This window comes from Caretta caretta, chromosome 3, assembly GCF_965140235.1.
Source record: "Caretta caretta isolate rCarCar2 chromosome 3, rCarCar1.hap1, whole genome shotgun sequence".
Taxonomy (NCBI): Eukaryota; Metazoa; Chordata; order Testudines; family Cheloniidae; genus Caretta; species Caretta caretta.
This window is the reverse complement of record NC_134208.1, coordinates 65303357-65330033: the sequence shown is the minus strand read 5'-3', so window position 1 is coordinate 65330033 and position 26677 is coordinate 65303357. Positions and strand designations below refer to the sequence as shown.

Here is a 26677-nt window from a genome sequence, read left to right as displayed (position 1 = left end):
AGAAAATGAAATAACAAATTTCCCAGAATATAATTTTTTTTTTAAATTTAAGAATGTCAAAGAGCTCTCTGCTCATGAGAACCTAAAAGTCCAGAAAACTAGTATAAAAATCATGAGATTTTGAAAACAATGTATTTTGAAGTTTTTACATTTGCCTATTGCATTAAGGCAGGGGTGGGCAAACTATGGCCTGCGGGAACGTCCTGCCCAGCCTCTGAGCTCCTGGCCGGGGAGGCTAGCCCCCGGCCTCTCCCCCAGGATCCCCCCTCCCCTGCAGCTATGCTGCCGCGCAGACAGCACTCTGGCCTGCCGCTCCTGTCGGGCAGCGCAGCAGCATGGCTGGCTCCAGTCTGGTACGGGGGCAGGGAGCAAGGGTGGATAAAGGGGCAGGGGGTCCCGAGGGGCAGTCAGGGGACAGGGAGCAGGGGGCGGTTGGATGGGGCAGAGGTTCTGGTGGGGCGGTTAGGGGTGGAGGTTCAGGTGATGGTGGTCAGGGGATGGGGAACAGGGGGGCAGTTAGGGACAGGGGTCCTGGGAGGGGGCATGGGAGTCCCAGGGGGGCCTGTCAGAGGGCGGGGGTGTGGATAGGGGTCATGGCAGTCAGGGGACAGGGAGTGTGGGGGGGTTGGATAGGAGGTGGGGTCCCAGGGGGCGGTTAGGGGCAGGGGTCCTGGGAGGGGGCCGTCAGGGGTCAAGGAGCAGGGGGGTTGGATGGGTCAGAGTTCTGAGGGGGGCAGGAAGTGGGAGGGGGTAGATAGGGAGCAGGAGCCAGGCTGTTCAGGGAGCCACGACCTTCCCTACCAGGTCCTCCATACTGTTGTGCAACCCCGATGTGGCCCTCGGGCCAAAAAGTTTGCCCACCCTAAGGCTTTCTTCACAGGGTCATGTTTTCTACATTTTACCCAAAACCATGAGGAGCAGAAAGTTGATTTTTCTTTTGAAAAAACTAAAGTCAAAATTCTCCCCCACCCCCTGACTCCAGGAGCTGGAGCTTTAGGAAAAAAGGCCAAATGTTGCACGGCTCACAATAAAATGGGGAAACTGGCCACTCAGCCCAAGACCTCAGCCCCAACCCGTGCTCCATCCCACCCTGCTGCCCTTCTCCAGAGAGCAAGGCCATCCACCGCCCGCTTCAGTCTGGGACTCGCCCACACTCTGAAACCCCGCCCCTCACTGGGCCCCTACGGCCACCAGGTGCCGCCGAACACCGTCCCACAGCCCCGCCCCCGCGACACGAGCACCTTCCCGCTTAGCCCCGCCCCATCCTGGCTCACCTCCTGGCGGAGCTCCGCCCCCCGCGACGAGAGAAGGTCCCCAGGCGGGGATAGCGCTGGGCGGACGGAACGCTCGGGCAAGCAACGCTCAAGCGCCCGCAGGCTGCCGCGCTCTGATTGGCTACGCGCGGCGTGAGGGGGTGTGGCTGCGCATGAATCCGGGAACGGGGGGGTTGAGCCGTCCGGCCGCGGAAAGCCACGTCGGCAGCGGCTGCGGCTCGCGGCAGGTAGGCGGCTCTGTGCTGCCGGCGCTCGGCGCTCTCGCTGCAGCCTGGGGGCCCGGGGACGCCGTTTGCTGGGCTGGGCGGCGGGGTCTGCGTCCGAGGCGCGCCTGGGTGAGGGCAGAGGGGCTGGGCAGGATCCCGTGGCAGGGGTGGGACCTGGCCCTGTGGGCAGGGCTGGTGCGAGCTGGGCGCGTCTCCCGGGGGGGCGCGGCGGCGGCTCGCTGGCCCCTCTGTGCGCCCCTCGCTCGCTGGGAACTGTCCCGAAACCTTTTACCTCCCCGCTTGGTGTCAGCCCACAGGGGTGAGTCGGGAGGAACAAGGCCGCTCCTTGTTTAAAGTTCCCAAACAGGGGACCGTGCCGGGCACGGAGGGGCGGACTTTCTTCTGTCCAGGGAGCGCTCCGCCCCCACTCCCTCCCTCCCCCTTTTCCCCAAGGATCGCGCCCCTCCTTCCCTCCCTCCAGCCTGCCCTGCCCTCACTCTGTCTCTTCCCGCCCCTCCGCACCTGCTGCAGAACCTGCTGAGCGCCCATGGAGTCGGTGCCTGGGGGAGGGCAGGAAGGTGGCAATACCCTGTCATGCCACCCTTACCTCTGTGCCGCTGCTGGCTGCAGCGCTGCCTTCAGAGCTGGGCCCCCGGCCAGCAGCCGCCATTCCCTGGCCGGCCCACTCCGAAGGCAAGGGAAAAGGATGAGCAAGGGAAAATGAAGGATGTTTGTTCCTATTTCAAAAATTTGCTTGAATGGAGAACCAAAAAAGAGGTCATATCTAGGAAAACCTGGACATATGGTAATCCTATATTGAGCAGTGCTCTCCTGTCTCTCATGTGCCAACTATGGTAGCCTGCATCACCCAGTAGTTTACATTTTCCAATGAACACTTTCTTGCTGTCTCCCATAAATGTGTGCAAGGCCACCTCCCTGATTTCCAATCCCTTCTTAAAATTCTCATCTGACAAAAAGTCAACAATGGAGGCAACTTCTGCACTGTTATCCCTATCATGCTGACCAGTACTGTTCCATTGTTACTTTGTATTCTGCTTGTCTGTTAGTTGAACCCATATGTTGTTTCTTGCGTTATTCTCAGGCCATGTCTACACTACGCTTTCATCTTCAAAACTTTTGTCACTCGGGTGTGAAAAAAACACACCTGAATGACAAAAGTTTTAATAATGAAAAGCGTCGGTGTGGACAGCATTTAAGTTGCCAGGAGACGCTTTCCTGGCAATGAATCTGCTGCCCCTCTTTGGGGGTGGTTTTATTTTGTCACCGGGAGTACACTGCACACATTATAACGGCGCGGCTGCAGTGGCATATCCGTGCCGTTGTACGGTGTGCAGTGTAGACATAGCCTTAGTTGGTAAGGTCTTTGGAGCAGGGATGCTTTTGGTTTTGTCTTTGTACAACACCTAATGCAGTGGAGCCCTGATCTATGGTTGGAGCCGTTAAGAGTTGCCACAATACAAATAATAATTTTGCTTGGATATTAAAAGAAGAAGAAAAAGAAGTAATAGACTTTACATGGTTGGAGTATGTTGGGGAAGGAAATCTGGCTCACCGCTGAACTGAGAGTTTGACCTGGTGTTGCAGCCAAAATACCCTCTGCCTGCTGTTGTCCGGAATAAGAAACACTGTCTTTCTCTGCCACTTGCACTAGGGCCACTGGATCAGTGTAACTGAGAATCCCCCCTTGGCCCAGTCTTTCTCTCTTTTTCTCTCTCTATCTCTCTCTCTCTCTCTCTACTGGCTTGTGGGGCTGGCACAGACTCTGTTTAAGGTATGCAGGTGATGTGGAGGCTCCTTCCCAGACTATAATGCTGGTGTTTCCTCTGCAAACCTATCATTAGCTTTGGGGTGTGAATGTCTTTGTGTGTACCCTCTACATGGGGTTAATTTAAATTCAAATATCTAATAACCCTGACTCTAACAATAGTTAAACATAAAAAAACCCCCTATCTTGCATGAATATATGTAGACTTAATTTAAACCCTCGAGTGATTTTCTTCAAGATTAAGTTGCTGTTTAAAATGTTTTTACTACATAAATAAACATCCTTAAAAACTAAAATCATTTTTCATGTAAATGCTGCTTGTTTCTATCTGTCTTCTGAGACTTATATTGAATTAAACAGATAAGAATATCTGTTTCAGAGTGGTAGCTGTGTTAGTCTGTATCAGTAAAAACAACAAGGAGTCCTTGTGGCACTTTACAGACTAAAAGATTTATTTGGGCATAAGCCTCCATGGGCCCACGAAAGCTTATGCCCAAATAAATTTGTTAGTCTGTAAAGTCCCATAAGGACTCCTTCTTGTTTTTTCAATAGATCTGTGGATTTACAAGGTAAGTGTAATATGAGAAGTTTATTATGGTGATTTTAGTCGTTACTGATAACATCTGTACAGTTTCCTTTTATAGAAATGGATTTTGAGGCAGTTGCAAAGTACTCAGCATTACACCTGAAACCAGCTGGACTTAGCCTTCAGTATGGAACTGCTGGATTTCGTACCAAGGCAGGACATCTTGATCATGTCATGTATCGCATGGGTTTGCTGGCAGTACTAAGGTCCAGGCAGACCAAATCTACTATTGGAGTCATGGTTACAGCATCTCACAATCCTGAAGTAAGAATATTTCTGATTGTATCCTTTGTTAAAAAAGGAAAATAGATTATATCAGCCAAAGGAGAGTCAAAATCTCTGAGCTGGCAGAGACTGAAAGCATTTACAGGCCAGATCGTGTGAACATTTGTGCTTAATTTAACCATATGAATAGTCCTATTGACCACAAATTGCATGCTGGAAGCTGTTTTGCCACACAAACTCATACCCCCACTCTTGCTTGTAGTTTTTCCTTCCCTTCGCTTTGGAAGAAAAACCGTTACAATATGGGATCTTATGAGCATGAGAAGCTGGCAGTACATCTGAGAGATCTCAAACCCTTTCAGCAAACTCTGAATCTGTTTTTCTTAAGTTGACATTTTCTTTCACGAAGCAACAGTTATAAGTGAAGTATTTGCTTTACTTATCTGCTGCTCTTAGGATATTTGAGGCTATGGAATCGCTAAGCCTGTCACTTTGATATCAACTGATCCTTTTTTACAGAACTGCCAGAAAAATAGTGACTTAATATTTTGATTATATTATTGATTTCGGCTGTGTGTGGATTTGTTTGGTCGCTTTTATTAGGAACACTTCAGGCCTAAATGAAGCCATAGTGATGTATCTATATTTATCTTCTGTCTTTAAAGAGACTCTACGGGTTTCTCACTTTTAGACTTAGTACATTTATTTTCTTCTAAGGAAGACAATGGTGTAAAATTGGTCGATCCTCTGGGTGAAATGTTGACCTCTGCCTGGGAAGAATATGCTACACGCCTAGCTAATGCAGAAGAGCAAGAAATACAGAGCATACTGACTGAGATCTGCCAGAAAGAAGCAGTGAAACTACACGAACATGCCTCAGTTTTTATTGGTAGAGACACCAGGTAATTGAAAAATGATATAGATATATTTATATATTGACTGTATTGAACTACCCAAGTTGCATTCACAGGCAGCTATATCTGCTGGAATTTCTATGCATAGAATGGAAGACTCTATATAAGGGCAGCACAGCACACTTCACATGTTTCATTTTAAATCTACCTATTACAGTACCATGTTTAACTCTCCACACACAATATGCTTCTTGGGCCTAATCCAGAGCCCACTGAAGAGGACGGAAGGGCCTCCTCTGATTTCAGAGGGCATTAGATTGGGTCTTTTAGTGTTACCATTACTACATCAGCTGCCTAATCTTAAGAGAATTGCATAAATGTCATATGGGAATCTGATTCTGCATTGAGATCCATGTTGGTAGACTTCTCCACCTGTGCAGATCTCGCCAAAGGAGTGAGGCCTAGGTTTGTATTTCTGCATAGTGTTTGTTTAAAAAGTGACAGGTTTCAGAGAAGCATCCATGTTAGTCTGTATTCACAAAAAGAAAAGGAGTACTTGTGGCACCTTAGAGACTAACCAAGCTACAGCTCACTTCATCGGGTGCATTCAGTGGTGATTGTATTTATTCTTTTTCAGACATAGCAGTGAGAAACTTTCACAGTCAGTAATAGATGGTGTATCTGCTCTAGGTGGTCAATATCATGGTATGTTGACATTTAAACTTATGCTTTATATTTGAAGTTTTTATGTAAGTGTGAAATATAACATAGACCCAAAGTTGTAGCTCAGATGCCATTTCCATTGCTGCTTATAGTGAATTTGTGTGTTGGGATGATTTTAACGTAAGAGGCGACTTCTCTATATAATTTTACTAGAACTTTTTTTTCAGATGAGTTTCTTACAATATTTACTACCATATATTATAGGAAATACTTTGCATGTCTCTAAATAGGAGTCAAGGTGGGTGATGTAATGATTTTATTGGGCCAGCTTCTTATGGCAAAGATAAGCTTTTGAGCTACACAGAGCTCATCTTTTGAAGGTGCTCCAAAGGCTCATCTTTTGAATGTGTTGTGACACCTTGAAAAGACGAACCTGGGAATTCCTAACTTTTGTAGACACTAAAAATCATGGTCTTTATTAAAGATGCTATAATTATGGTTGTATCACAACAATCTGTAACCCACTAACAGGTCTCTTCCTCTCTCCCCCTCCCCACACACACTTCTTTTGTCCCATGACTGCAGGGATGCTAACAGTCCACTTGACCTTGTATGGTCTCTTAGAATATTTAACTACTTATACTAAGTAATCTGCTCCACCTTGTATTTAGCTGTGACCATCTGAGGGCTTGTCTACGCTTAAAACACGACAGCAGAACTCCTGTAGCTATGCTGCGGTAGTGATTCAGTGTGGACACTACCTAGGCCAAGGGGAAAGATTCACCATCTAGCACTGTTTACGCAGGGACTTAGGTCCACTTAACTATGCTGCTTAGGAATGTGGATTTTTCACACCTTTTGACGGACGTAGTTAAACCGACCTCATTTTTTTGTAGGCCAGGCCTGAATACCTTTCCCAGACTTAAAGAAGAGTTCAAAAGCTTGTCTCTTTCATCAACAGAAGTTAGTCCAAAAAAATATATTACCTCACCCACCTTGTCTCTTCAATATTTTGGGACCAACATTGTGAACAACAATCTAAACAGGAATGACTCTTCTATTCTTTTAATATTGTGACTTGTTTTATATTAGATTATGGTCTGGTGACAACACCACAGCTGCATTACATGGTCTGCTGTCAAAATACTCAAGAAGACTATGGGAAGGCAACAGTGGAAGGTTACTACCAGAAACTATCCAAAGCTTTTGGGGAGCTGACAAAACAAGTGAGGGCTGTTACATTCACACTAAATAATTCAGTTTGCACATTTACATGAATATAAGCAATGGATATTTTCTGTGTACAAGTTTAAAAAATGGCTCGAACACTTCAGACCTGCTTGTCTCCTGGTGTGGGGAGTTGAGAGAGCTATTGATTTTTATCCAGAATATTATAGTTCACGTTAACACCTCTCCTTCCCCTCTCCTGTGTGAAGGCTTCCAGCTCTGAAGATGACCAGATGTGTCTGAAGATAGATTGTGCAAATGGTATAGGAGCCCTGAAACTAAAGGAAATGGAACGTTACCTTCCAAAGAAGCTGCTAATTCACCTATATAATGATGGAACCAAAGGGAAACTCAATCATTTATGTGGTGCAGACTTTGTGAAAGTTCATCAGAAACCTCCTCTAGGTATGTAATCAGCAATTTACATTTCTAACCCTTTTAGAATACAAATTGTGTTAAACAGCCTACTCAGTAATAGCTTTCAATGCACAAGACTTAGCACAGAAAAAGAGAAATGCATGACTTCCCCAGAAAGAGGTGACTGATCTTTGTGGAACTCCTTAATGCTGTAAATCATCAAAGTAATAAGAGATTACTCTAAGCTTAAGGACCAGAGTGAACTTATTTATGTCCTGACAACCCAAAGTGAATGAACGTAACTAAGAGAGCACCAGAACTGTGGCAGAGAATTTCTGAAGGATTTTAAGGAACAGTTGGGATAAAGGTTATCCTGTCACTATCTGACTCAGATAGGCTTGTAAAGAGATGACTTAGCCCAAATCATGCAAGGTGCATAAAATAAAACCATGGGTTACAACTTCTAAAAATGGAGAGATTAACCAGACTTTAGGAATGGGTTCCTAAGACTATACTGTTTTCTGCTGTAGAACCATCCTCCTTCTCTGGAGTTGCTAGCTCATGGTGAACTCCAGGCTTCAGTCCTCTTGTAAAATTGGTCTTGCTTACTCAGTTTCTGTTTGTTTGGTTTTTTTTGAACTATCAACTGGGGAAACAGCAGGAGGCCACCTCTGTAGGTCTGACTTCATGGACTGTGGGTATAATAGTCCAGTGGCTCTTTGGGGCTCTTTCAGGAGGGTGGGGTGGGGGGCTTGGGGCTTCAACCAGCCTGGGGCTCTGAGTGGGAGGCACTCGGGCCTCTGGCCAAGGGGGGGGGAGGAGGCATGGGCAGAATGGGTGGAGCCTGGGGACTAGCCTCCCCTAAAGGGGGCTCCACCAGTTGCCCATGTATGAGTTTTATATTAGCCACTGCTGGGATCTCCATAGCAGCCACTGTCAGGGAGTGGGTGGCTATTTTAGAGTCAGACTCTAGCACAGGGGTGGGCAAACTTTCGAACTCTGATGTGGCCCTCAGGCCAAAAACTGTATGGAGGGCCAGGTAGGGAAGGTTGTGCCTCCCCAAACAGCCTGGCCCCCACCCCCTCCTTGACTTCCCCTCCTGAGAACCCTCAAGCCATTCAACTCCCCCTGCTCCTTGTCCCCTGACTGTCCTCCATCCTCCTCCCCTTCCCCCTCCCCCCCGCCCTGCGACCTCATGCCCTATCCAACCCTCCCTGTCCCGACTTCCCTGATCCCTATCCACACCCCCACCCCTCGACAGGCCACTCAGGACTCCCACGCCTATCCAACCAACCCCCCTGCCCTGCTCCCCACCCCCTTACCATGCCACTCAGAGCAGCAGGACTGGCAGCTGCACCACCCGGCTGGAGCATGCCACACTGCCCAGCAGAAGCTTGCAGCCTTGCTGCCCAGGGCACGGGCAGCACAGTGAGCTGAGGCTGTGGGGGAGGTGGGACAGCGGGGGGGGCAGGGGCTAGCCTCCCCAGCTGGGAGCTCAAGGGCAGGACAGGCCTGCGGGCCATAGTTTTGCCCACCTCTGCTCTAGCACAAGCTAGGGAGAGAAAGCTATTGCCACTTCATAGGGTAAGGTGCCTCTTCATCCATAGACTGAAATTAAGGCCATGGCTCTCAAACCTGAGTGTCTTAAGTTAGGAGTGTAAATCCAGAATTAGGCACCTGATTTCACTGAAGTGCTGAGTGTTTACAACTCCCCACTGAAATCTTTAGGAACACAGGAGGCACGGAACCTCTGAAACTCGGCCACTTTCTGGATGTACGTTCCTATGTCTTTAGTTGTTCACATTCAAACTTTGGTCTAAGGTTTTTCCATGCCCCTGGGACATGCTAAATTATCTGCCAGCTGCAGTTGCACTGTCTCACTCAGGTGTCAACTCCCTTGAGAGAAGGGATGGCAAAGGGGGAGAGGAGTTGGATGGAATGTCTTGTTAACTGAGAGGATAAAAGCTGAGTATTGCTCTTCTCTCATGCAGGAACCAGAATGATCCTGCAAGAGATTCTGGGATTGGGTGAGGAGGCTTGGCGCTCCCATCCTCCCTCTTTAGAAGCTCTGCTCTTGACATCACTAAAATCAAGCAATAGGATGTCAAGAAGCCTTATTCTTTAGCATGAAAGTCCCCAGGGAATCTTTCTCTTACTTCCTACTCCCCTCTTAGCTCTCCTAACTCCTCTTAATGACCTAACAAGGGAAGGATCATAAAGTCTGGGAGAAAAATCTGTTTGAGCACTATATTGCTAGGCAGTAGCTGTTGGCTGTCTGTCACATGGCTATTTCTTTTAGTGAGTATTAAACAGTTTTGGCCCTCTAAAAACATAGAGCAAAACAAACTCTCTGCTCCCATGTATTGTATGACCAGCATATCCACTTATCTCAAAGTGGTGCAAAACATTAATATATGATCTTAATAATGGATGCTATAGAAGCCTGTAGTATCCAAGAGTCTTCCACCAAAAAACATTGCCATATAACACCAGTTTAGTAGATTAAATGGTCAAAAGGTTTCATGGAAGTGTGGGCTCACTTGATACGCTTTGAACTCCCACTTGTTAATACTAGCATTAACAAGAGGACACACGAGGGAAGAAATGAGAACATACCTAAAGCAGGTGATGCAAAATGTCTTAAAGAAAGGTACCTTTGATGCAGAAGGGTTAATGTCCATTCAGCCTATAGACAGTGAGACATAAAGTGGAAAAACCATGGGAAGAGGCAAAAACACACAGTGGATTCACCATGTATAATCACTCTGTGGAAATGCTGATGAATTGTACTGTACTCAAGTAGAAGAGGGTTGAATTTGAATCATAGAATATCAGGGTTGGAAGGGACCTCAGGAGGTCATCTAATCCAACCCCCTGCTCAAAGCAGGACCAATCCCCAATTAAATCATCCCAGCTAGAGCTATGTCAAGCCTGACCTTAAACTTCAAAGGAAGGAGATTCTACCACCTCCCTAGGTAACGCATTCCAGTGTTTCACCACCCTCCTAATGAAAAAGTTTTTCCTAATTTGAAGCAAGACACATGGAGGTTTATGGATCTAGACCAACTAGATGCCATGTCTTCATTCCAGTCAGTCTGTAAAGGAGGTCTTATGAGGGAAGGGTTGGTTATGGTGCAGCGTGCACCAAGCTGACATCTAGCTGCTTCCCAATTTTTCTACTTCCACCCTGAGGTGAAGTCCATCTATCTCATTTTGCAGGCGTTGGCTCACATCTGTGGATTACAAAGGGAGTACTAGATGTTTCTGACTTGGATGACTAGGATGCAGCTCCTATATACTCTTTGGTTGCTAGGCATATGTTTGAGGGATGTGGACATTTTGGGAGGCCTGGATTCTATTTTTGGTGCCATAATTGCTGTTCATTACTTATTTAACAGAATATACTAGGAATGGCTCTGAGACCATATTTCATATAGACTTTGTAACCTGACCTTTTTAAGGTGGTATAACAATAATAGCTATAGGGACTGAATTTTCAGTTTTTCATTTCAAACTGAAGATGCACTTTTTCCTTGCAACTTCCATTCTGTGCAACTTCCCTGATTAGAAGAGTTCAAGGTGGGATTTACTTAATAAAATCAACTTCTTGCTCTCATACTACTAAGTTTTTCACATTTAGAGTGTGCATGTATATAACTAATCTCTTTCTTGAGACTTCACATATATATATTTAGACTAACTAAAGCTCTGCTTCCCATTCCATATCTAATTTGTTTGTACTTCCATGTGTATAGGACTAGAAATCAAACCTAACGAAAGATGCTGCTCGTTTGATGGAGATGCAGACAGAATTGTTTATTACTATAATGATACTGCTGGCCATTTTCATCTTGTGGATGGAGATAAAATAGCAACTTTAATTAGCACGTTCATTAAAGAACTTCTTATCCAGGTAATTTCACTTATACAGTAAAGGGTTTTGCTTTGCCCCAAACTGTAAAACATACATCTCACCCAGTGAAGGTGGGGGTTGCCTTGGGCATATGTAAGCACACAGGTGCTCTTTCTAAAGCGGCATACTGATGCAAAATTACATTTTAAAAAAAAAAACCTTCTTCTTAACCATGATGCCTTGTCTAGAAAAAAGTTGCTCTACTTTTAAATTTCACTTTACTGCTGAGAAACTGAGTTGTCTTCCTACCTCTTCTCCTCTTCACCCTTTTAACTCCACGTTGACCTGAAGTAAGGCAATCCTACCCTCCCCTTCCTTTGGAAAATTCCTGTGAACCCAGTTTGCATTTGATTTACCTTGGAATGCATTTATGAAGCGTTCTTGTGTTCTTGCTGATTGTGAAAGGTGCTGCATAGACAGACCTGGAGCATACAATCCCACTGTCCACTGGGAGTGAAAAGAGCAGTTCCAGTCTCCATGCCTACTTGGTCCTTGGTGCCTCTGAGATTGCCCTGCCAAGGCACATTCCAGTTAGTGTCAGTTTCTCTGATGGACATAAACTCATTTCTCCTGGGGCCACAGACACAATATCCAATGATAACCACTTTTGACTGGAACTGGCCTTTGCCAGGTTCACAGTAGTGATTTAATGTCAGAGTTCTGTGTCTTGTGAGCTGAGCCACTACCTCCTTCAGATTCCCAAATGTGTCCGAGTTCTGGAAGTCCGGCAGGAGAACAGATACTGTGTGTTGAAAGTCTTTCACCTCATTAAATATTCTGTTCTCATCTTGAACTAAAATCCTAGTTTAGCTTTTCCTTTATACTGTGCCTTTCTGAAGATTTATGTGTGCCCTTAAGCCTTTTACTTTTCCATCTGCTCAGGTAGGACAAACTCTAAAGATGGCAGTGGTACAAACAGCATATGCTAATGGGAGCTCTACATGTTATCTTGAGGAAACCATGAAGGTATCAAGTAATCTTTTTCTCTCCATCTCCTTCACAATTGCTTCCTACCTTTAAAAAAGCATCAGTAAAGTACTACAGTGATGGACACTAGGCAGACCTAAGATGGAATAAACTTTTTTGCTTTAAACTTCATTAACTATTTAAATTCTTGGTGATAAATGAGACTTTAAAAGTGGGGGAGGAACTTCAGTACCAGTTCTAGCCAGCTTAAAAGTTGGGTTGAAAATACTAAACAAAATCATCTAAGTTTTCTGACCCTTAGAGCACTTCAGAGTCCATTATACACTGAGACAGCTAAGGGAAATGGATTAGGCCTGATCGCCTTAAAACATTATTTATGGTCCTGATATTAGAGCAGCATCTTCTTAGTGAGGCTTTCTAGGCACCTGCCTTTCAGTTGCCTTCGTAGATAGAGCACCCCCCTCTCCTGAAAAAGGCCTGGGTTTTGGCCGCTTGGGCATGGACTACCTAAGTAGCTGATGTGGCTTAGGCAGCTAACTCCAGGACAGGGCTCATGGCTGAGAATTCTGAGTGGGTTGAGGCACTTGAGCACCATCTCTCTAATCTTCAATTCAATCCTGTCTTGCACGGGCAGCTCCCTAACTTCTGAGGAGCTCTTCCTTAGGCTGCTAACTCTCCCCATGCATAGTTGGGGAGCCTTGGGCACCTGAGAATTCCACTAGCTGGCGGGGGGGGTTCGGCGGTGCAATGCCATGTATCTTTGGGTACCTACCCTTAATCTTTTTTATCCTGCCATTACTGATGGATAAATGAGGAAGCTACTTACCCAACAGGTCTGCAGTGAGAATTAGATAACTTCTGTTAATCACTTTGACTACAAAAAGTAGTATATGTACTAAACGCTCATCATCAATGAGCTTGTAGCTAGTTTCCTGATGCTTAATCTTGCGGATAAGTGGAAACAGTTTAATCCTGTGTTCCTACCATCTACTCAGGATTTTGACTTCATGCCACTTTGTCTATGCTTTTCTTATATCTCTGGGCTGTAGGTGCCTGTTCATTGTACCAAAACAGGAGTAAAGCATTTACATCACAAGGCCCAGGAATTTGACATTGGAGTTTACTTTGAGGCAAATGGACATGGAACAGTAAGTACTTTCACATGGGGCATTATAGGGTTAGTTGAGTTTTAAAGCCAGTATGTATAAAACTTAACCAAGTTAGCTTGAAAATAAGTAGCATCTTTCCAAATCCAAATAGAACTTCTTCCCCTTACCTCTATCTGCTAATCACCTCTCCTTCTCTCTTGTCTTCCCCCTGCCACTAACTGTTCAGTATTCTAAACATGGGAGTTCATGGAAGTGAAAACCAGAGATGACTAATTGGGTTTAGTTGGCATAACAGATCAAATTTGTTGTATGTACTGTTTAGAGATGTCTGTTGATCGCATACATCCTATTATCTCATCTTTTTTTCTAGGTATTATTTAGTAAAGCTGCTGAAGAGAAAATAAGACACATGGCAAAAGAAGAAAAGGAGAATCAAAAAAGAGAAGCTGCGAAGATGCTTGAAAATACCATTGACCTGATTAATCAAGTAAGAGCTGACATGTAAAAAGCAGATGCTCTGTTTCCGATGCAGGGGGGCTAACCCTGTTGGGGTGTTGAGTGACAGGATGGGAGGAGTGTGTGGAAAATCTTGTGGAGGAAGGCAGCACATTATGACAAATTAAGCCAATGGAAGGAGATGGCCTAATTTAACATCCTACCAGGCTAGGCAGACAGCTATGGGAACCCGCTATTCTCTTTTTAAAACCCCCCGTCCCCACACTTGCACTACTAAAGGAAGACCTGTTTGAATAGTAACCGTTTCACTTTGAAAGATGTCAAGATTTCCACATATACAAAGGCAAAAAACTTCCATCTAGTCCGGTCTTCTGCGCTTGTAGCTAGAGAAGAGGAAGGGGATTGGATGGTTTGGGAGACTGGAGAATGACACCTCAGACCCACATGCCATTACTGGTTTACCTTTCTGGTGTAATTCAACCAAAAGTAACTTTCATCTGAAGGTTGTTGATCTGAAGTGAGATGATGGCATGCATAGGCCCTTGTATCCATGTGGACACTGATATTTTTTTTGGTTGTCTTATCCCGGAAGCTAAGGAGTGAACAGGCATATGGTGAGAGTATCCCACTTTATTGAGGTGGTTCCTTTTAAGGCACAAGTCCAAATTATCCTTTGCAGGTCACCTTTAAGTGGAGTTCTGATGCCAGAGCAAGTATAGGGAGGGAACAAGTCGCCTGTCCTCACTGAATCTGACCTCCCATTTATTGGAGTTAATTTACTACTAGAATTCATCTTTAGTAAAACTAGCATTCCGGTGAAGTATGCTGTATCGTCTCTAGTTCTTAACTTCCTGCCATGGCTCCTAGTAATGAAAATCACCCAGTAATCTTCCTGCATTTTCAGTGACTCCTTAGTTTTATTTTTTTTTGTTAGATTTGTTCGAACAAATTCAACAGAATACCCTGGATTTTCTAATTGTCAATGAAGACGCCTTTATTTTCTTTTTATTCATAGACTGTGGGTGATGCCATCTCAGACATGCTAGTGATTGAAGCAATCTTGGCTCTAAAGGGTCTGACAGTGCAACAGTGGGATGCCATTTACACAGATCTTCCCAACCGACAGCTGAAAGTTAAGGTTAGTGATACTGTAACGTTGGCCAGAGTTTAGTGGTCAGTGCCTGTCCTCTGTCTCTCTGAGGAGACCCTCCCTGCATTCATCTACTCGCTGGCCTTCCCCTCTGCATCCTGAAGATATGAAACTGTCTAAGCCGTATTGATATTCTTACTGTAATTCAAATCCAGCTAGGAGAAATGACAAAGACGACCAGGGAGAACTTCACTTACTGAAGCAACAAATCAGATTAAATGACAAATCGGAGGCCCAACAGGAAACTAATTTTAGAAGGGTAGCTTTTTATGTTTGGTCCTACCACTGTAGGTTGCAGATAGACGAGTCATTGACACAACAGATGCTGAGAGACGTGCAGTTGCACCCCCAGGACTACAAGAAAAAATTGATGAACTTGTAAAGAAGTACAGACTGTCACGAGCTTTTGTCCGCCCATCAGGAACAGAAGATGTAGTGCGTGTATACTCTGAAGCAGACACACAGGTCAGAGCTGAAACAATTTGCCCATTACAGCAGTTGTATTGTTTAAGCAATGAAGTCCTCTGAGACAGCACCACTAGAACTGGGGTGATGGGAGCGGGAGAGAGAGCCTGTATATTGATGACACTTTTTTTTTAATTTTTATTCACATTTTGAAATTTAAGTGAGGAGCTCTAACCTGATGGGTAGATGAAGCAATTTTAGGGTTGTGTGTTTTCTTTCAAATATTTCCAAGCCCCTTGTTGAGTCTACAGGGATGAGCCTAGGCTTTACCATGACCAGCTAACATGACTTCTAAAGACATTAAAGCCTGTCTACATTGTGTTTAAATATTCTTTCAGTGATGTTTAAAGAAAATCTCCTCCCTGTGCCCAATCTTGACAAGCGCATAGTGGCTCAGATCCAGCCCAGGCTGTCAACTCTCTACTTCCTATCTCATGGCTCTTCTGTGGAATAAAATTAGTAATTGTGATCTAGTCCCCCATGGCAACAAGGACACCACCACAGAAAACCCTATTATAACTGACAGTCTTTGGCTATTTTATAAGAAACCAAGGAATAAGTGGCTGTAGAAACTGAACTTGCCCTAAAGTGGCTTTTTCAGAGGAGAGGTGGCATCTTTGGAAAGCTTGTATTGCTATAATTATATTAACTGATGTATGAGCCTTAAATGTACAGCTTCCTACAAGCACTACATACCAAAAAAAACCCACCACACCCTGCCCGCAAGTCATCAATGTTAAGGTTCGGATAAAATGAACAGTGCTTACAATATAGTATAACTATTCCTTATTTTTTTTAACTATCTATAGGAGAATGCAGATTCCCTCGCACATGAAGTAAGCCTTGCTGTTTACCATCTAGCTGGTGGAATAGGAGAACCACCTCAGCCTGTATGTTGAAGGACACAGCCTTGGTCATGCTACCTAAACCTGCTTTCTTTATTAATTCCCCTCCACCCCCCTTCATGTTAAGCATGAACTTAACAAGTCAGTAATAACAAATCAAACCTCCTGTTTTTTTAAAACAAAAAGAATATTCTTATACCTTATCCTTAATGCTCAGAGAATTGTGATTTTTTTTTTTAAGCCTTGTTGGACCTTTTTGCTTCTGTTGAAGTACAATATCAGAACTGGAGTTAAGTGACATGCTCCATCTAATCAACCAGGGAATAGGAACCAGCTCTCATAATACCCAGTGTGGATACCCTACCCCCTGGCTGCACTGCTAACCCAAACTGATTATCATCAGATAGTGTGAGAAACCTCTCACTGACTGCTGCTAAGGAGTAAGAAATATTACGTTGCCTACCACAATTATCAGTGTTGGATGGCAGAATCACAATAAATGGTTGGTTAAGGGACACAGAACTCTTCTCTAAGCCATATTCTCTGTTCATGAAAAAGGTTTGCACATCACTACAAGAGATAAAGACCTTTGTATTCCCAAAGAAGCAGAGAACTTCACCTATTACAACTGCTGAAACTGGATTTCGTGTCTAGAGACAATTTAGAAATTCTTTTTAAATCTACTTTTCTACTCTAGCTTCTCTTCATGTAGAATACGGACAGTAGCCACAAGCTGGTACCGTCCCATGAGACTTTACAACCCTTGTTTTAGCTTTGTTTGCAGTGGTACGTTGGCCCGTTGCTTGGTGTCCTTCAATTTTGAGAGCAGGTAGAACGCTGCCTTGTACAAGAATCCTGCTTTCTGCAAGGATTTATTCATCTGAGTTCTGGCTCTCTACGGGCCAGAATAGTACACAGGCATACCATCATGCAGCTCTGTGGTTCCATGTTTGCTAAGCTAGTGTGTAGTCACTTCCTTTTTAACTGATGCTGAGCAGACCTTATGTTGCTGTTTTCAGCTGTTAACCAAGCCAGTGATCACCTCTAAAACTTTAAAGACTACTGTTTCCCAGATGTACCTGTCCTCAGCTGTATTACACAAATAATGTTGTGTAAATGACTGTAACCACATAGCAGAGAACACTAACATTTAGGTCCCAGTTTACCTGTCTGTTCCCAGCCTGATATTATTTCACTCTTTAATACTAGAAATTGAATTCCATGCTCCATTTGTTGTCTCTCATTTTGAGATTTCTGTGCTCACATTTATACCTCAGTAGGAAGAAAGTTACTGTATCCTCTGCTAGGGACAGATTAGTCTTTCCAAACCACAGACACATGCCAGAAGCTGCTGTTCAACATTCTCCAGTGTCAATTTCATTTCCCCTTACTCCCTGAAGAAATCTCTCCTAGCTGAGACTTTCTAGAATGCATATAAAGTGAAGCTTAGGGCTAAAGCTCAGGGGAATCCATTTCATAACATTTCTCATGTGATTCAAGGAAATATTGAGTGGCATGTACTACTGGACAGTGGCAGATAGCAATAGTATGTAACTTAATCCTTTAAATGTCTGGTCTTAATGGACAGAACTGAAGTATTTTAGTAATGTGTTTTGATAATTCTTGCTTCAGCACAGGCAAAGCACCTTTCATTTTAATGCTATATAAACTCTTTGGGTAGGTGCATAGTACATAAGCATGACCCACAGTAAAATAGACTAGGGACCATCACTGAGGAACTAGCAGATTGCCAGTTTAACGATTGCTGAGAAAAAGTGTGTCAGCAACTTCTGGTGAGTTAGAGAAACTGTGAACACAAAGAAACTGGAAACAAAGTGAAAAATGTGCAACTTGTATTTTGTAGTTTGTTTAAAGACAGAACTCAAGACAACAAAACACAGCTACTGTAAATATTAGGCACCATAATCAATATGAGCCAACAATATTTAAACTTGATTCAGGCCACATCCAGAACTGGTCTCATATTTACAAATATTTAAATTAAATATAACCTGAAGTGTTCATTACATACAGAGTAAGAAAAGAAAACTATACAACTTTGAAAGATATAGCATTTCATTTAAACAATTACATTAGTTTTAAGCTGAATAGTACCAGTTATAGCTCACGTTTTTATGACACCTTCCAGAAAATCCTTCTCAACCATCTCTTCAATTTTTTGCCTTGCTTTGCTGGAGAATGTTTTTTGGTTCTCCATTTTTATGTCCTTACTGGGGAAAGAATTTGGGTAAAGGACAGGGCTCCCTGAGTGTCCAACACATCTGCTTGTGACTTTGCTATTAAAAACCTGGCTGAGTACATTGAAGAAAGGGAGAAGCTGCTCAATGCTGCGGACGGTATAGATAGTTAACAGCAAATGACCTGGTTCCCAACTTAACGTTTTCCCTGAGCTGTCCTCCTCTGGGTTTTTCTGTAAATACAGATAAATATGAAATAGTAGAGAACACCCAAAAGCAAAATACATAGAACAATAAGAGATTAAAACATTTCAGTACATTGTTACCAGCAGAACAGCTGTTAAATGCTGCCCTCTCTGTTTGGAACAGTCATATCCTGGAGATACACTAAGTCATCTACTAAAACAGACTTGTTCTTTGGCATCAGTGTTCTTATCTCAGCCTGTTGCCAATATTACTGAAGATACAAATCCCAGAACAGAGACATTAAAATAGAAATTAAACATTTTTATTGGAGAGCAACAGTCCTATTTCAGGAGATCAGCGGTGCAAAGACATTTATTTCTATAATAATGTTTGCTAACATACGTCTGACATTTAGAGTCCAAATAGACATCATTTCTCACACTGCGTGAAAGTTAAATTACTTACCTGAAATGTATGTCTCTCAGAAGACATTGTCCACACACTTAGGTTACGTATGTGTGCTCTTGGCTTTGTTTGACAGAAGAAATTTCTGGAACCCCACCACTAAAGGCAGCAGTCATAAGCCAAAAGTTCGAAGGGTGTGTGCATATATGTATATATATCCCTCCTTTAGGGTTTTCTATAGCATTAATCTCTGTAATACCTACTGTGTATTACATTGTAGTCTTTAACCATCAGTTCCCCTTTTGATCCAAATTACCATCATCACTATACCCTAAGCTACAAAACGACCATGACTATGCCAGCACTTGAGAGGATGTGGCTGCAGTACAGTATATTGGCAGTGTTCCTTCTGCCACAAAGCAGATGTACCCAGCTGTGTTGTATCAGTAGTTGGTGCTTATTCCTGAGGGAGGGAGGAAGAGGAAAAGCACTACATCAATGAGTCATGTCTTGAAATGCCTCTGATCTGTGCTTCCCCTCCCACTGTGGCTGTAGCACAGTCAGAATAAGGAGTGGAGAATTATCAAAGGAAACACCATGGGACCTGAGCAGACGGCATGAGAGCAATTTGAGAAGCCCCTAACATCAGGCGATGTGAAAATCAGAAGAGGTGGTGTGAGAAGAGAATTACTTACTGTTTACTCATGTTTCAGCCTCTGGGTAACCACAGATTTACTCAAAATATTATATTCTATGAACAACATATTTTTTACCCTTTAAATAACATTAAGCATCTTTTGGAAATTAAGACCTATGGGGACATCTCCATTATATTAAAACAGACTTCAAAATGCAGGACAATATATTAAATTTAGTATTTTTCTTCAGCAGTGAAATGGTTTAGTCCTCTCTTGTCTGATGTGACTTAAAACTGTGTCACTTATTTGGTAAAATTTCTTGAGTAAAAACAGGCTGTGTAACAAGTTAGAGCAATTCTCATACAGAATGAGTTGCTGACCCCCTGCCTCTTTAAAAAATTACTACTTTGGCCAAGTCATAACTTAACTTTGTCTCAGTCAGTGCAGCTGGAGAAATAGGTTTAAAACTTAAATTATTGATTAAAAAAAAACCCAAAACACCTTTTAATTAGCACTGTATTCAGAGAGGAAGGGAATTTACAAAGTTGATTTTGAGAGCATTGCCTCAAGGTGAACACTTAGGGATGGAGTTGTTCCAAAAATAATTACTACCATTTAATCATTACAAACATTAGTGGAGTAGTGCTGGAAGTGGTCAATCAAAGTGCATCTCTGCAAATTACACTCATCTGTCTGGATGTGATCAATGAAGTACAAAATCCATCTATGCCATTTCTGTGGCATTTCTTCACCTTGGTATTTAAGCAAATTCCACTGATTTGTCTGATAGGTAAATGCCAGGTAATTTGACACAGAGATTAGAACACAGGTATGTGCTTGGTGTCTGATGTGTGGTAGAAGCAGTTTTGTTGTTTAAATTCTATGATGGTTGTATTCCTTTTGCAAATAAATCTATTTCTTGAAATCCCTTTTACTTAGAGAAGCTGGCTGAACAAAAATACTCTTCTCTGGAGTCATCTACGTAAATAGAGGTATTTAGGACTCTATTCTTTTGTCTTCATCCAAATATCTTTAACTCTGTCCTCTGAAGAGAGTTATCCCATTTTGCATTTCTTATTGAAATCCAGATACCACACATGGCTGTGAGCATCAGGTGGTGACAAATAAGTTTTTGTTTCACAACTCAAGCATCAAAGGCCACCCTCACCTGATGCTTGGCCATCTCCACTCCCTCCAAAATCATCATTTTAAAGTCCTCCTGCTTGTCCTGTGGAAGGAAAGAGGAGAACTTTCAGACGGTGTTCCATAAATTAAAATAATACTTAGCCATGAAGGCTTTGTAGTTGGCAATTTGGGTGTTGAGTTTTACCAGAAGTTCTTGTCCCAAAAGGGCCCATTGTCTTCAGTCATAACCTGGGGGTATCAGACTGTGGAGCTAGTGTGTGGAGAAGGAGGCTAATGACAGAAAGAAATTCCAGTATGTTTTTCTGTTTCTTGTCATAATGCTGACTGAACACACCTCCTTCAGCCACAAGTGCTTGAGGAACATCAAACTGCATAAATCTCGCTATCAGTCAAGGTGTCCTGAAGATAAAGTAAGCTCAAGTGACACATCCTGCCAATAAATTGTACACTGCAAGAGAAACACACTGCTATCTTCATCAGTATTCTTCCACTGCAATTAGAAAGAAACAATAGACTGGAAGCTGGTATTAATTATCTCACTCCCATTCCTCTCACCCTTGTACTCCCAGTTTGTGGTTCACAATTTGTAACTGCTGCCTTGACTAGAGGATTCTAGAAGTTTCTGGAAACTTTGTAAATTCTTGAAACACACTGTGAAAGCTAATGAGTTTAAAAAATGTAGATCTCAACATCAGTACATACCAGCAGAGAATTAATATTATAAATCAGTCGGAGAGACTATTTTGGAATGCATCATATGCCTAAGCGATGAAGAATACGATACCTTCAAACATCAAGCAAGGAATATACTGTATTTAACAATTCATATAATGATACAGACTAAATCTGATTAGCATTGCACTGTGGGAAGAGGAGCTTATGGGGGTCATTTTCTCATCAAATAATGAAGAGACTTGACTTGCACCACATATTTTGCTTGAAATTCCTGTAGGTTTTGAGCCTTTGGTTTAATGCTACATATATACCTACAACCCTAAATTGCCCCACACATTTTCACACAGCAATATTTTTTCCCCCCGAAAGAGACAGTTCAGTGAGAAGTAAATTTTCCTGGCATGGCTAAATACAGTATGCCAACGCATGCCGTCACCAGGGTGTAACAATATTCAGATGTGCTTCCAAGAATAAACTCAAAGTTAGCATCCCTGCAAAACTTTGAAATGTCCTCTCCTGTCTCTTTTATCGTTTGTCTAAGCTTGCAAAGCCATTCTTCCCCCTTGCAGTCTTTGCCCTTGTTCTCAGTTCCATCTCCACCCTAGTAGCGACAAATGTTTTCAAAGCTACCATCTAGTGTTTTCCCCACGTCAGCTGGCCCTCTGTTCAATCCCTCACTTTCCAGCCAGCAAGAGATTCAACAACATAGGTAGTTCTCTATCTCTTTCTGCTGTTTGTGTTTTATAAGTGTTAGTGGAAATAATCCCAGTGGAAAGGCAATGGCGCCATCGCTTGGGGATGGAGGACAAGTCTCCAAAATGTTTCTGTTCCACTGGTGATGGCTGCCCACCCTCACCCGCTGGAATAATGGAAGACTGGCAAAACTGAAAGAGCTCCTCTCCTTTTCAGCTCTTCTCCCTCTTCACAAAGTACCCCAACCCATTTTCCTCCATTCCTCTGAGTTCTCCCACTCAGAGCTGCTGCCATTGTTCCCTGCCTCCCTCTCTCAGGCCACCAGGAGAACAACAAGCACCAGCTGTTTACATGTTTATCCTGTTCATATCTCCAGTTCAGTAAATCCTCCACTTCTGCTAACACATATTTTACTTTGCCTGAAGACTTAAAACTGGCTTTTATTGGTTTCAGGTGTTAAAACTGCCTTACAAAGCTAGAAACCCAGTCCTTCATGGCTCTGCCTAGTTTTAAGACAAATTACTTTATTTTTTAATAAAGTTTGGTTTCTAGATATTTGTGAGCATTTTCCAGGAGCTGAAACACTTTTCTATTTTAGTAGGTAAATTATCATAAAATTGTCTATAAACAGCTATAGCTACTAGAAAGTGGCTGGATTTTATATTAAAATATATTTAGGGTTTAGAGGGTACAGTAGTATAATTTTTATTCATTATCTTTTATTAATGACAAAAGATGTAATTGGCTATGTCATAACTAATGAACAAAGTATATTTCAAATACCCAATTATATTTTTTCGTTATTTGAGACTCACTTTGATTTGAGACTTTCATTCAAACATAGGCATGCTACCACACTTGGCAGTGCCCCTTTAATTTTGTATAGAAAAGTGAACAGTGCTGCTAGTTACTGTACATGCAGCTTTACAAAGTAAAACAAAACAGGGAAAAAGTAAATACCTTTGCTCTTTTCCTCAGCAGTTTTGCTAATCGTACCACATATGGTTTAAATTCCCTTTGATGTGTGCCCTGTCTTCGTACCTCCAAACCTGAATCATCTGACACTTCTGGAATAAAAGCCCACCGATACCTGTCAAGAGGCAACATAGTCACAACATCATATCAAACGGGACTTTTAAGCTAGCTAGAACCCCATGTATTATCATAAAAATGAGGGATCTATAAAACCTTGTCAGATTTCCATATAAAGAAAGAAAAATTAGGCTCCTTCAGGAGAGGAAGAAAAGGTGGCTTGTATCACAGATGTCATTTTCAGAAAAGAGAAAGAGACTACAGCAACACTGAAAATAAAACAGTGTTTCCTTTTCCCTCTTGTGTTTCTTCACTGACAATTGGAGGACCGATTCAGGATAGCAAAAGGAAGAGGAGGAGGAGAAGCAAAATGGTACTCAGGTCACTATTCTGTCCAAAGAAAACCTACAGTGATTTTGAAATGTGCAAAAAACACTTGAGGTAGTTTTGTATATTTGCAAATTAGTGCTGTACTTTTCTCGGTTCAGCCACAAGTCTGGAAGCTCTTTTGGAAGGTAAAACCAAGTTGTGAGCCAACAGCCTCTGCCACTGATCACACAACACTGTAGAATTGGTTAGGTGCATCATGCCCTGTAGTAGGAGTTGAAGAAATTGCCTTCCCTCAGTAATCAAATATTGGCTACAAGAGTCAGGACAAGACAGACTAATGTCTGATCCAATAAGACTAATATGTTTCTATGAATGCACAGTAATGAACAAAGAAAATTACCTATTAAAAATCCTTTACTGAAAGCCATTGTCATATGGTTTGGTTACTAACGGAAAGTAGGACAGTGTGAACAGTTCAGTTGGGACCCTGAGCCTACCCAGAAAATCAGGGTGGATTCAAAATTCTAGTGACACAATCATCGTAGGCTTACGAATTTTGGTGTACCTTGACAGATTTGCAATGTGCACAGCCCACTTTCTCCTTCACCCCACATATTCTTCCTACAAACAAGGCAGTTAGAGCTGATTGAATTCTGCAGAGGTTGCTTAAATGCAGTGGCAAGGAGTCAGTCCCTCTGAATCACCCAAAGGCAAGAGTTGGGATATGCAGTCAATCATACATCCTGCTTTGTTCTGGGGTTGGATGCCCCATCACTGGGATCTTCAGTGGGTGACAAGTAACAACTCCTCCATCTTTTAGCTTCTGCAGGCAGATCTCAGGTAGGGCCAATATTCACCAGCCCATCTGAATCTTGGAGAGGGCAATTTACACCCATGGACACCATAACGAAGGGCTAGGCCATTAATCCCCAAAAAGCAACCTCCTGCAAGCAGATCATGCAGGATTTGTGTCAAGTTTAGATAGTACGGTCTTCTGAACAGATACTGTCTAAATTAGTCTCTGAGAGGCATGTAAGCATACTTTTGGATGCTTGAAAATTAACAAAAGCAAGATACCCAAGTACCCTTAAAATTACAAATAAAGAAATCATTTTTAAAATGTACTACTTGATCACTACTTATTTTGCTTATCCATAAAGATATGAGTTCAGAGCTCTGTCTCTCCTATTAGCACTGTGCATATTTCAGACACTTAAAGCTAAAGGAGGTATGCACCTCCAAGCTCTGATCTAGACATATGAAATGTCAGCAAGTCAGGGGAAAGAGGAAAGCCAGCTTGTTTGTTTTTTGTTTAGAGCTGATAAAACAAACCCTTTTAGTTCATTTTTAAAACATATCTGTAATTTTAAAGATACATGTGTATTCTGTTAAAGATTTTGGAACTTAGTTTACATTTATTTTAGAAAAACATTTCAGTTCCCCTTTAAAAAGGTTAGCACATTGCATGTGGCTTCTTTTTGGCAAGGACGGAGACGTTCAGATGTTCTGCTAACAATCCATCTTCCCGTTACTCCGAACACAGATACACTGAACTTCCTGCTAAGAATTCTAGTCCAATAAATAGATTATGTCCTGTAATAAGTTCTACAATTAGTACTATCACCAGAAGCCATTTTAAATGCTACAAATAAAATTATGAATAATGTAATTCCATTCAGATAAATGTAAGTAGACCAGGGATAAATGAGGTCCTCTATACACCCGTTACAATGCATGTGGAAAACAGAACCAGATTGTTCGCCCCAGTTCCATTCCTTGTGTGTTGCCTGAGCAATACAAAGGCAACATAATCATGCCATAGCTGGCCAGGTGAGAATTACCCCAGCGGAGGGGATTTCTCAACTGGCATACAATTGGCCGAGCTGACTCCTACACCTTCCAGTACAGGGTATGTTGAGAGAATAAAGCGGCCAGAGCAGAGCTCCCGTCCTCTAGCAATTCTCAGCTGATGCACGGGCTGTCAATGTCTTACATGCACAGTTAAAAACAGCAGGACAGTCAGTCTTCAAATTTCCCTAAAAAAAAAAAAAATCACCTTTGGGCCACAATCAAGCATGGCAAATTTCAGCCCAAATGAAATTTCTAATACACTGAAAGACAAGGAGTTAGGATAGAATAGCCATCTATACCTTAATTACAGCATCGCTTTGCTACTGTAATATAGGGAAAATATTACACCACAGTATTCTAAGTCTTTATGTAAGGAAAATGTAATCTGTTGCTCTGGGTTAATACATGAAGGGGGATTAGAAAAGAGAAAGGAAACAAAGGTTTTAAAAATTAGAATTTTACAAGACAATAGCAAGACTTTCAAAAACGAAAACTATTTTATCTCCGTTTACTTACATCTGAAACTGAGGAAGATTTTCAGATGGTAATGCCAGGGCCAAGTCCAGAAATTTACAAGCAGACAAGTAAAGGTTTAACCACCTCTGGCTGTTGTATGATGTGGAGAAGCCATTGCCTCCTGTGTATGTTGTCTCTAGGCCAGCAACAGATGGGCCCGAAGTTCTAAAATTAAAGTATAATGAGTAGCTGTACAGGATAGTCATAATGACTTTCCACCATTATGGGATGGTTCTCTCTTAGCATTTTGTTTTACAAAGATGCAGATCTTTAATTTACCATGTGGAATCTAGTTCCTGGCAGGCAACCAACCATCCAGCTTAAGTGGGAGACTGTTAATATGCCATTTATGTGGACTTAACTATATTTGGATAGAGATTTCCAAAGGCATAAAAGGAATGTTGCCTAATATATGCTGGCTAGTACATAAATATATATCATATTAATAATATCTAGTATCTGCACCCCATATATTAGTATGCATTAAGCACCAATAATATTAAGCACAAATATTGTGATAGTGATGTAGCCTAAACTGGTCTACACCATCGTCCTGTTCATTTATGCTAAGTATCCCATAACTCTTTGCATTTTCTGAAGTAAGCATTTGGCATAAAACAAATAAGAAACTTGTCAAAATCAGGATACATTAATTCTCTGTCTTAGTTAGGGGAGGACCTTCATGGACTAGTACCTGGAATGCTAGTATCCAAAAAAAGATGAGGAAGGAACAGTACAAGTTAGGGAAAAGGGACAAACTGATGGATTAGATTTTAGTGCTGTGTAAAGAGATGTGTTACTTGTAAAATCATATGAATAATATCAGCTAAAACGTGTAACTAGGGGAGCACACCTTCTGCCTAAGGTGAATATAACATCACTGGATGGGACTGTTCTTCGGAGACTGGTATCGTACAGAACCTATTTCCTGTGCCATATTAATAAAATGGACTGACATTGGTTA

At 42.5% G+C, this 26677-nt stretch overlaps 3 protein-coding genes across 16 annotated transcripts in view; 1 reads left to right on the top strand and 2 right to left on the bottom strand.

The window, feature by feature from the left end:
• RWDD2A (RWD domain containing 2A) overlaps positions 1-1856 on the bottom strand; it is a 13940-nt gene extending 12084 nt beyond the window's left edge. For both annotated transcript variants that reach the window (XM_048845142.2, XM_048845141.2), the window contains exon 1: positions 1275-1856. The gene's annotated coding sequence lies outside the window, so the exon portion shown is untranslated. The remainder of the gene's footprint in view (positions 1-1274) is intronic.
• On the top strand, positions 1415-26677 carry PGM3 (phosphoglucomutase 3). Of its 5 annotated transcripts, none has more exons than XM_048845138.2 (13): positions 1415-1501; positions 3911-4116; positions 4795-4979; positions 5569-5636; positions 6687-6820; positions 7031-7226; positions 10934-11091; positions 11974-12057; positions 13068-13166; positions 13498-13614; positions 14599-14721; positions 15025-15198; positions 16008-26677. In XM_048845138.2, the coding sequence occupies exons 2-13, from the start codon at positions 3913-3915 to the stop codon at positions 16095-16097; spliced, it is 1632 nt and encodes a 543-aa protein (XP_048701095.1). In that variant the 5' UTR covers positions 1415-1501; positions 3911-3912; the 3' UTR covers positions 16098-26677. The 5 variants fall into 5 exon arrangements, with proteins under 5 accessions (XP_048701095.1, XP_048701094.2, XP_074982654.1 ...); XM_048845137.2 differs by having other exon boundaries at positions 1448-1501; positions 3898-4116; XM_075126553.1 differs by lacking the exon at positions 1415-1501 and adding an exon at positions 1548-1609 and having other exon boundaries at positions 3898-4116.
• Positions 17880-26677, bottom strand: part of DOP1A (DOP1 leucine zipper like protein A) — a 93082-nt gene continuing 84284 nt past the window's right edge. For 5 of the 9 annotated variants that reach the window (XM_048845129.2, XM_075126549.1, XM_075126548.1 and 2 more), the window contains 4 exons: positions 25714-25878; positions 22945-23074; positions 20639-20698; positions 17880-18474 (listed from right to left, as the gene is read on the bottom strand). In XM_048845129.2, coding sequence (XP_048701086.2) covers positions 18169-18474; positions 20639-20698; positions 22945-23074; positions 25714-25878 — 661 coding nt within the window. In that variant the 3' untranslated portion in view covers positions 17880-18168. The remainder of the gene's footprint in view (positions 18475-20638; positions 20699-22944; positions 23075-25713; positions 25879-26677) is intronic. The other 4 variants (XM_075126550.1, XM_048845136.2, XM_048845135.2 and 1 more) reach the window with 2 other exon arrangements.

Excerpts from the sequence above, each read along its gene's own strand:
- PGM3 (XM_048845138.2), top strand. The coding sequence starts at position 3,913 with ATGGATTTTGAGGCAGTTGCAAAGTACTCAGCATTACACCTGAAACCA. Across the intron at positions 4,980-5,568 it reads TTTATTGGTAGAGACACCAG|ACATAGCAGTGAGAAACTTT; the intron begins GTAATTGAAAAA and ends ATTCTTTTTCAG. Across the intron at positions 14,722-15,024 it reads ACCGACAGCTGAAAGTTAAG|GTTGCAGATAGACGAGTCAT; the intron begins GTTAGTGATACT and ends CTACCACTGTAG.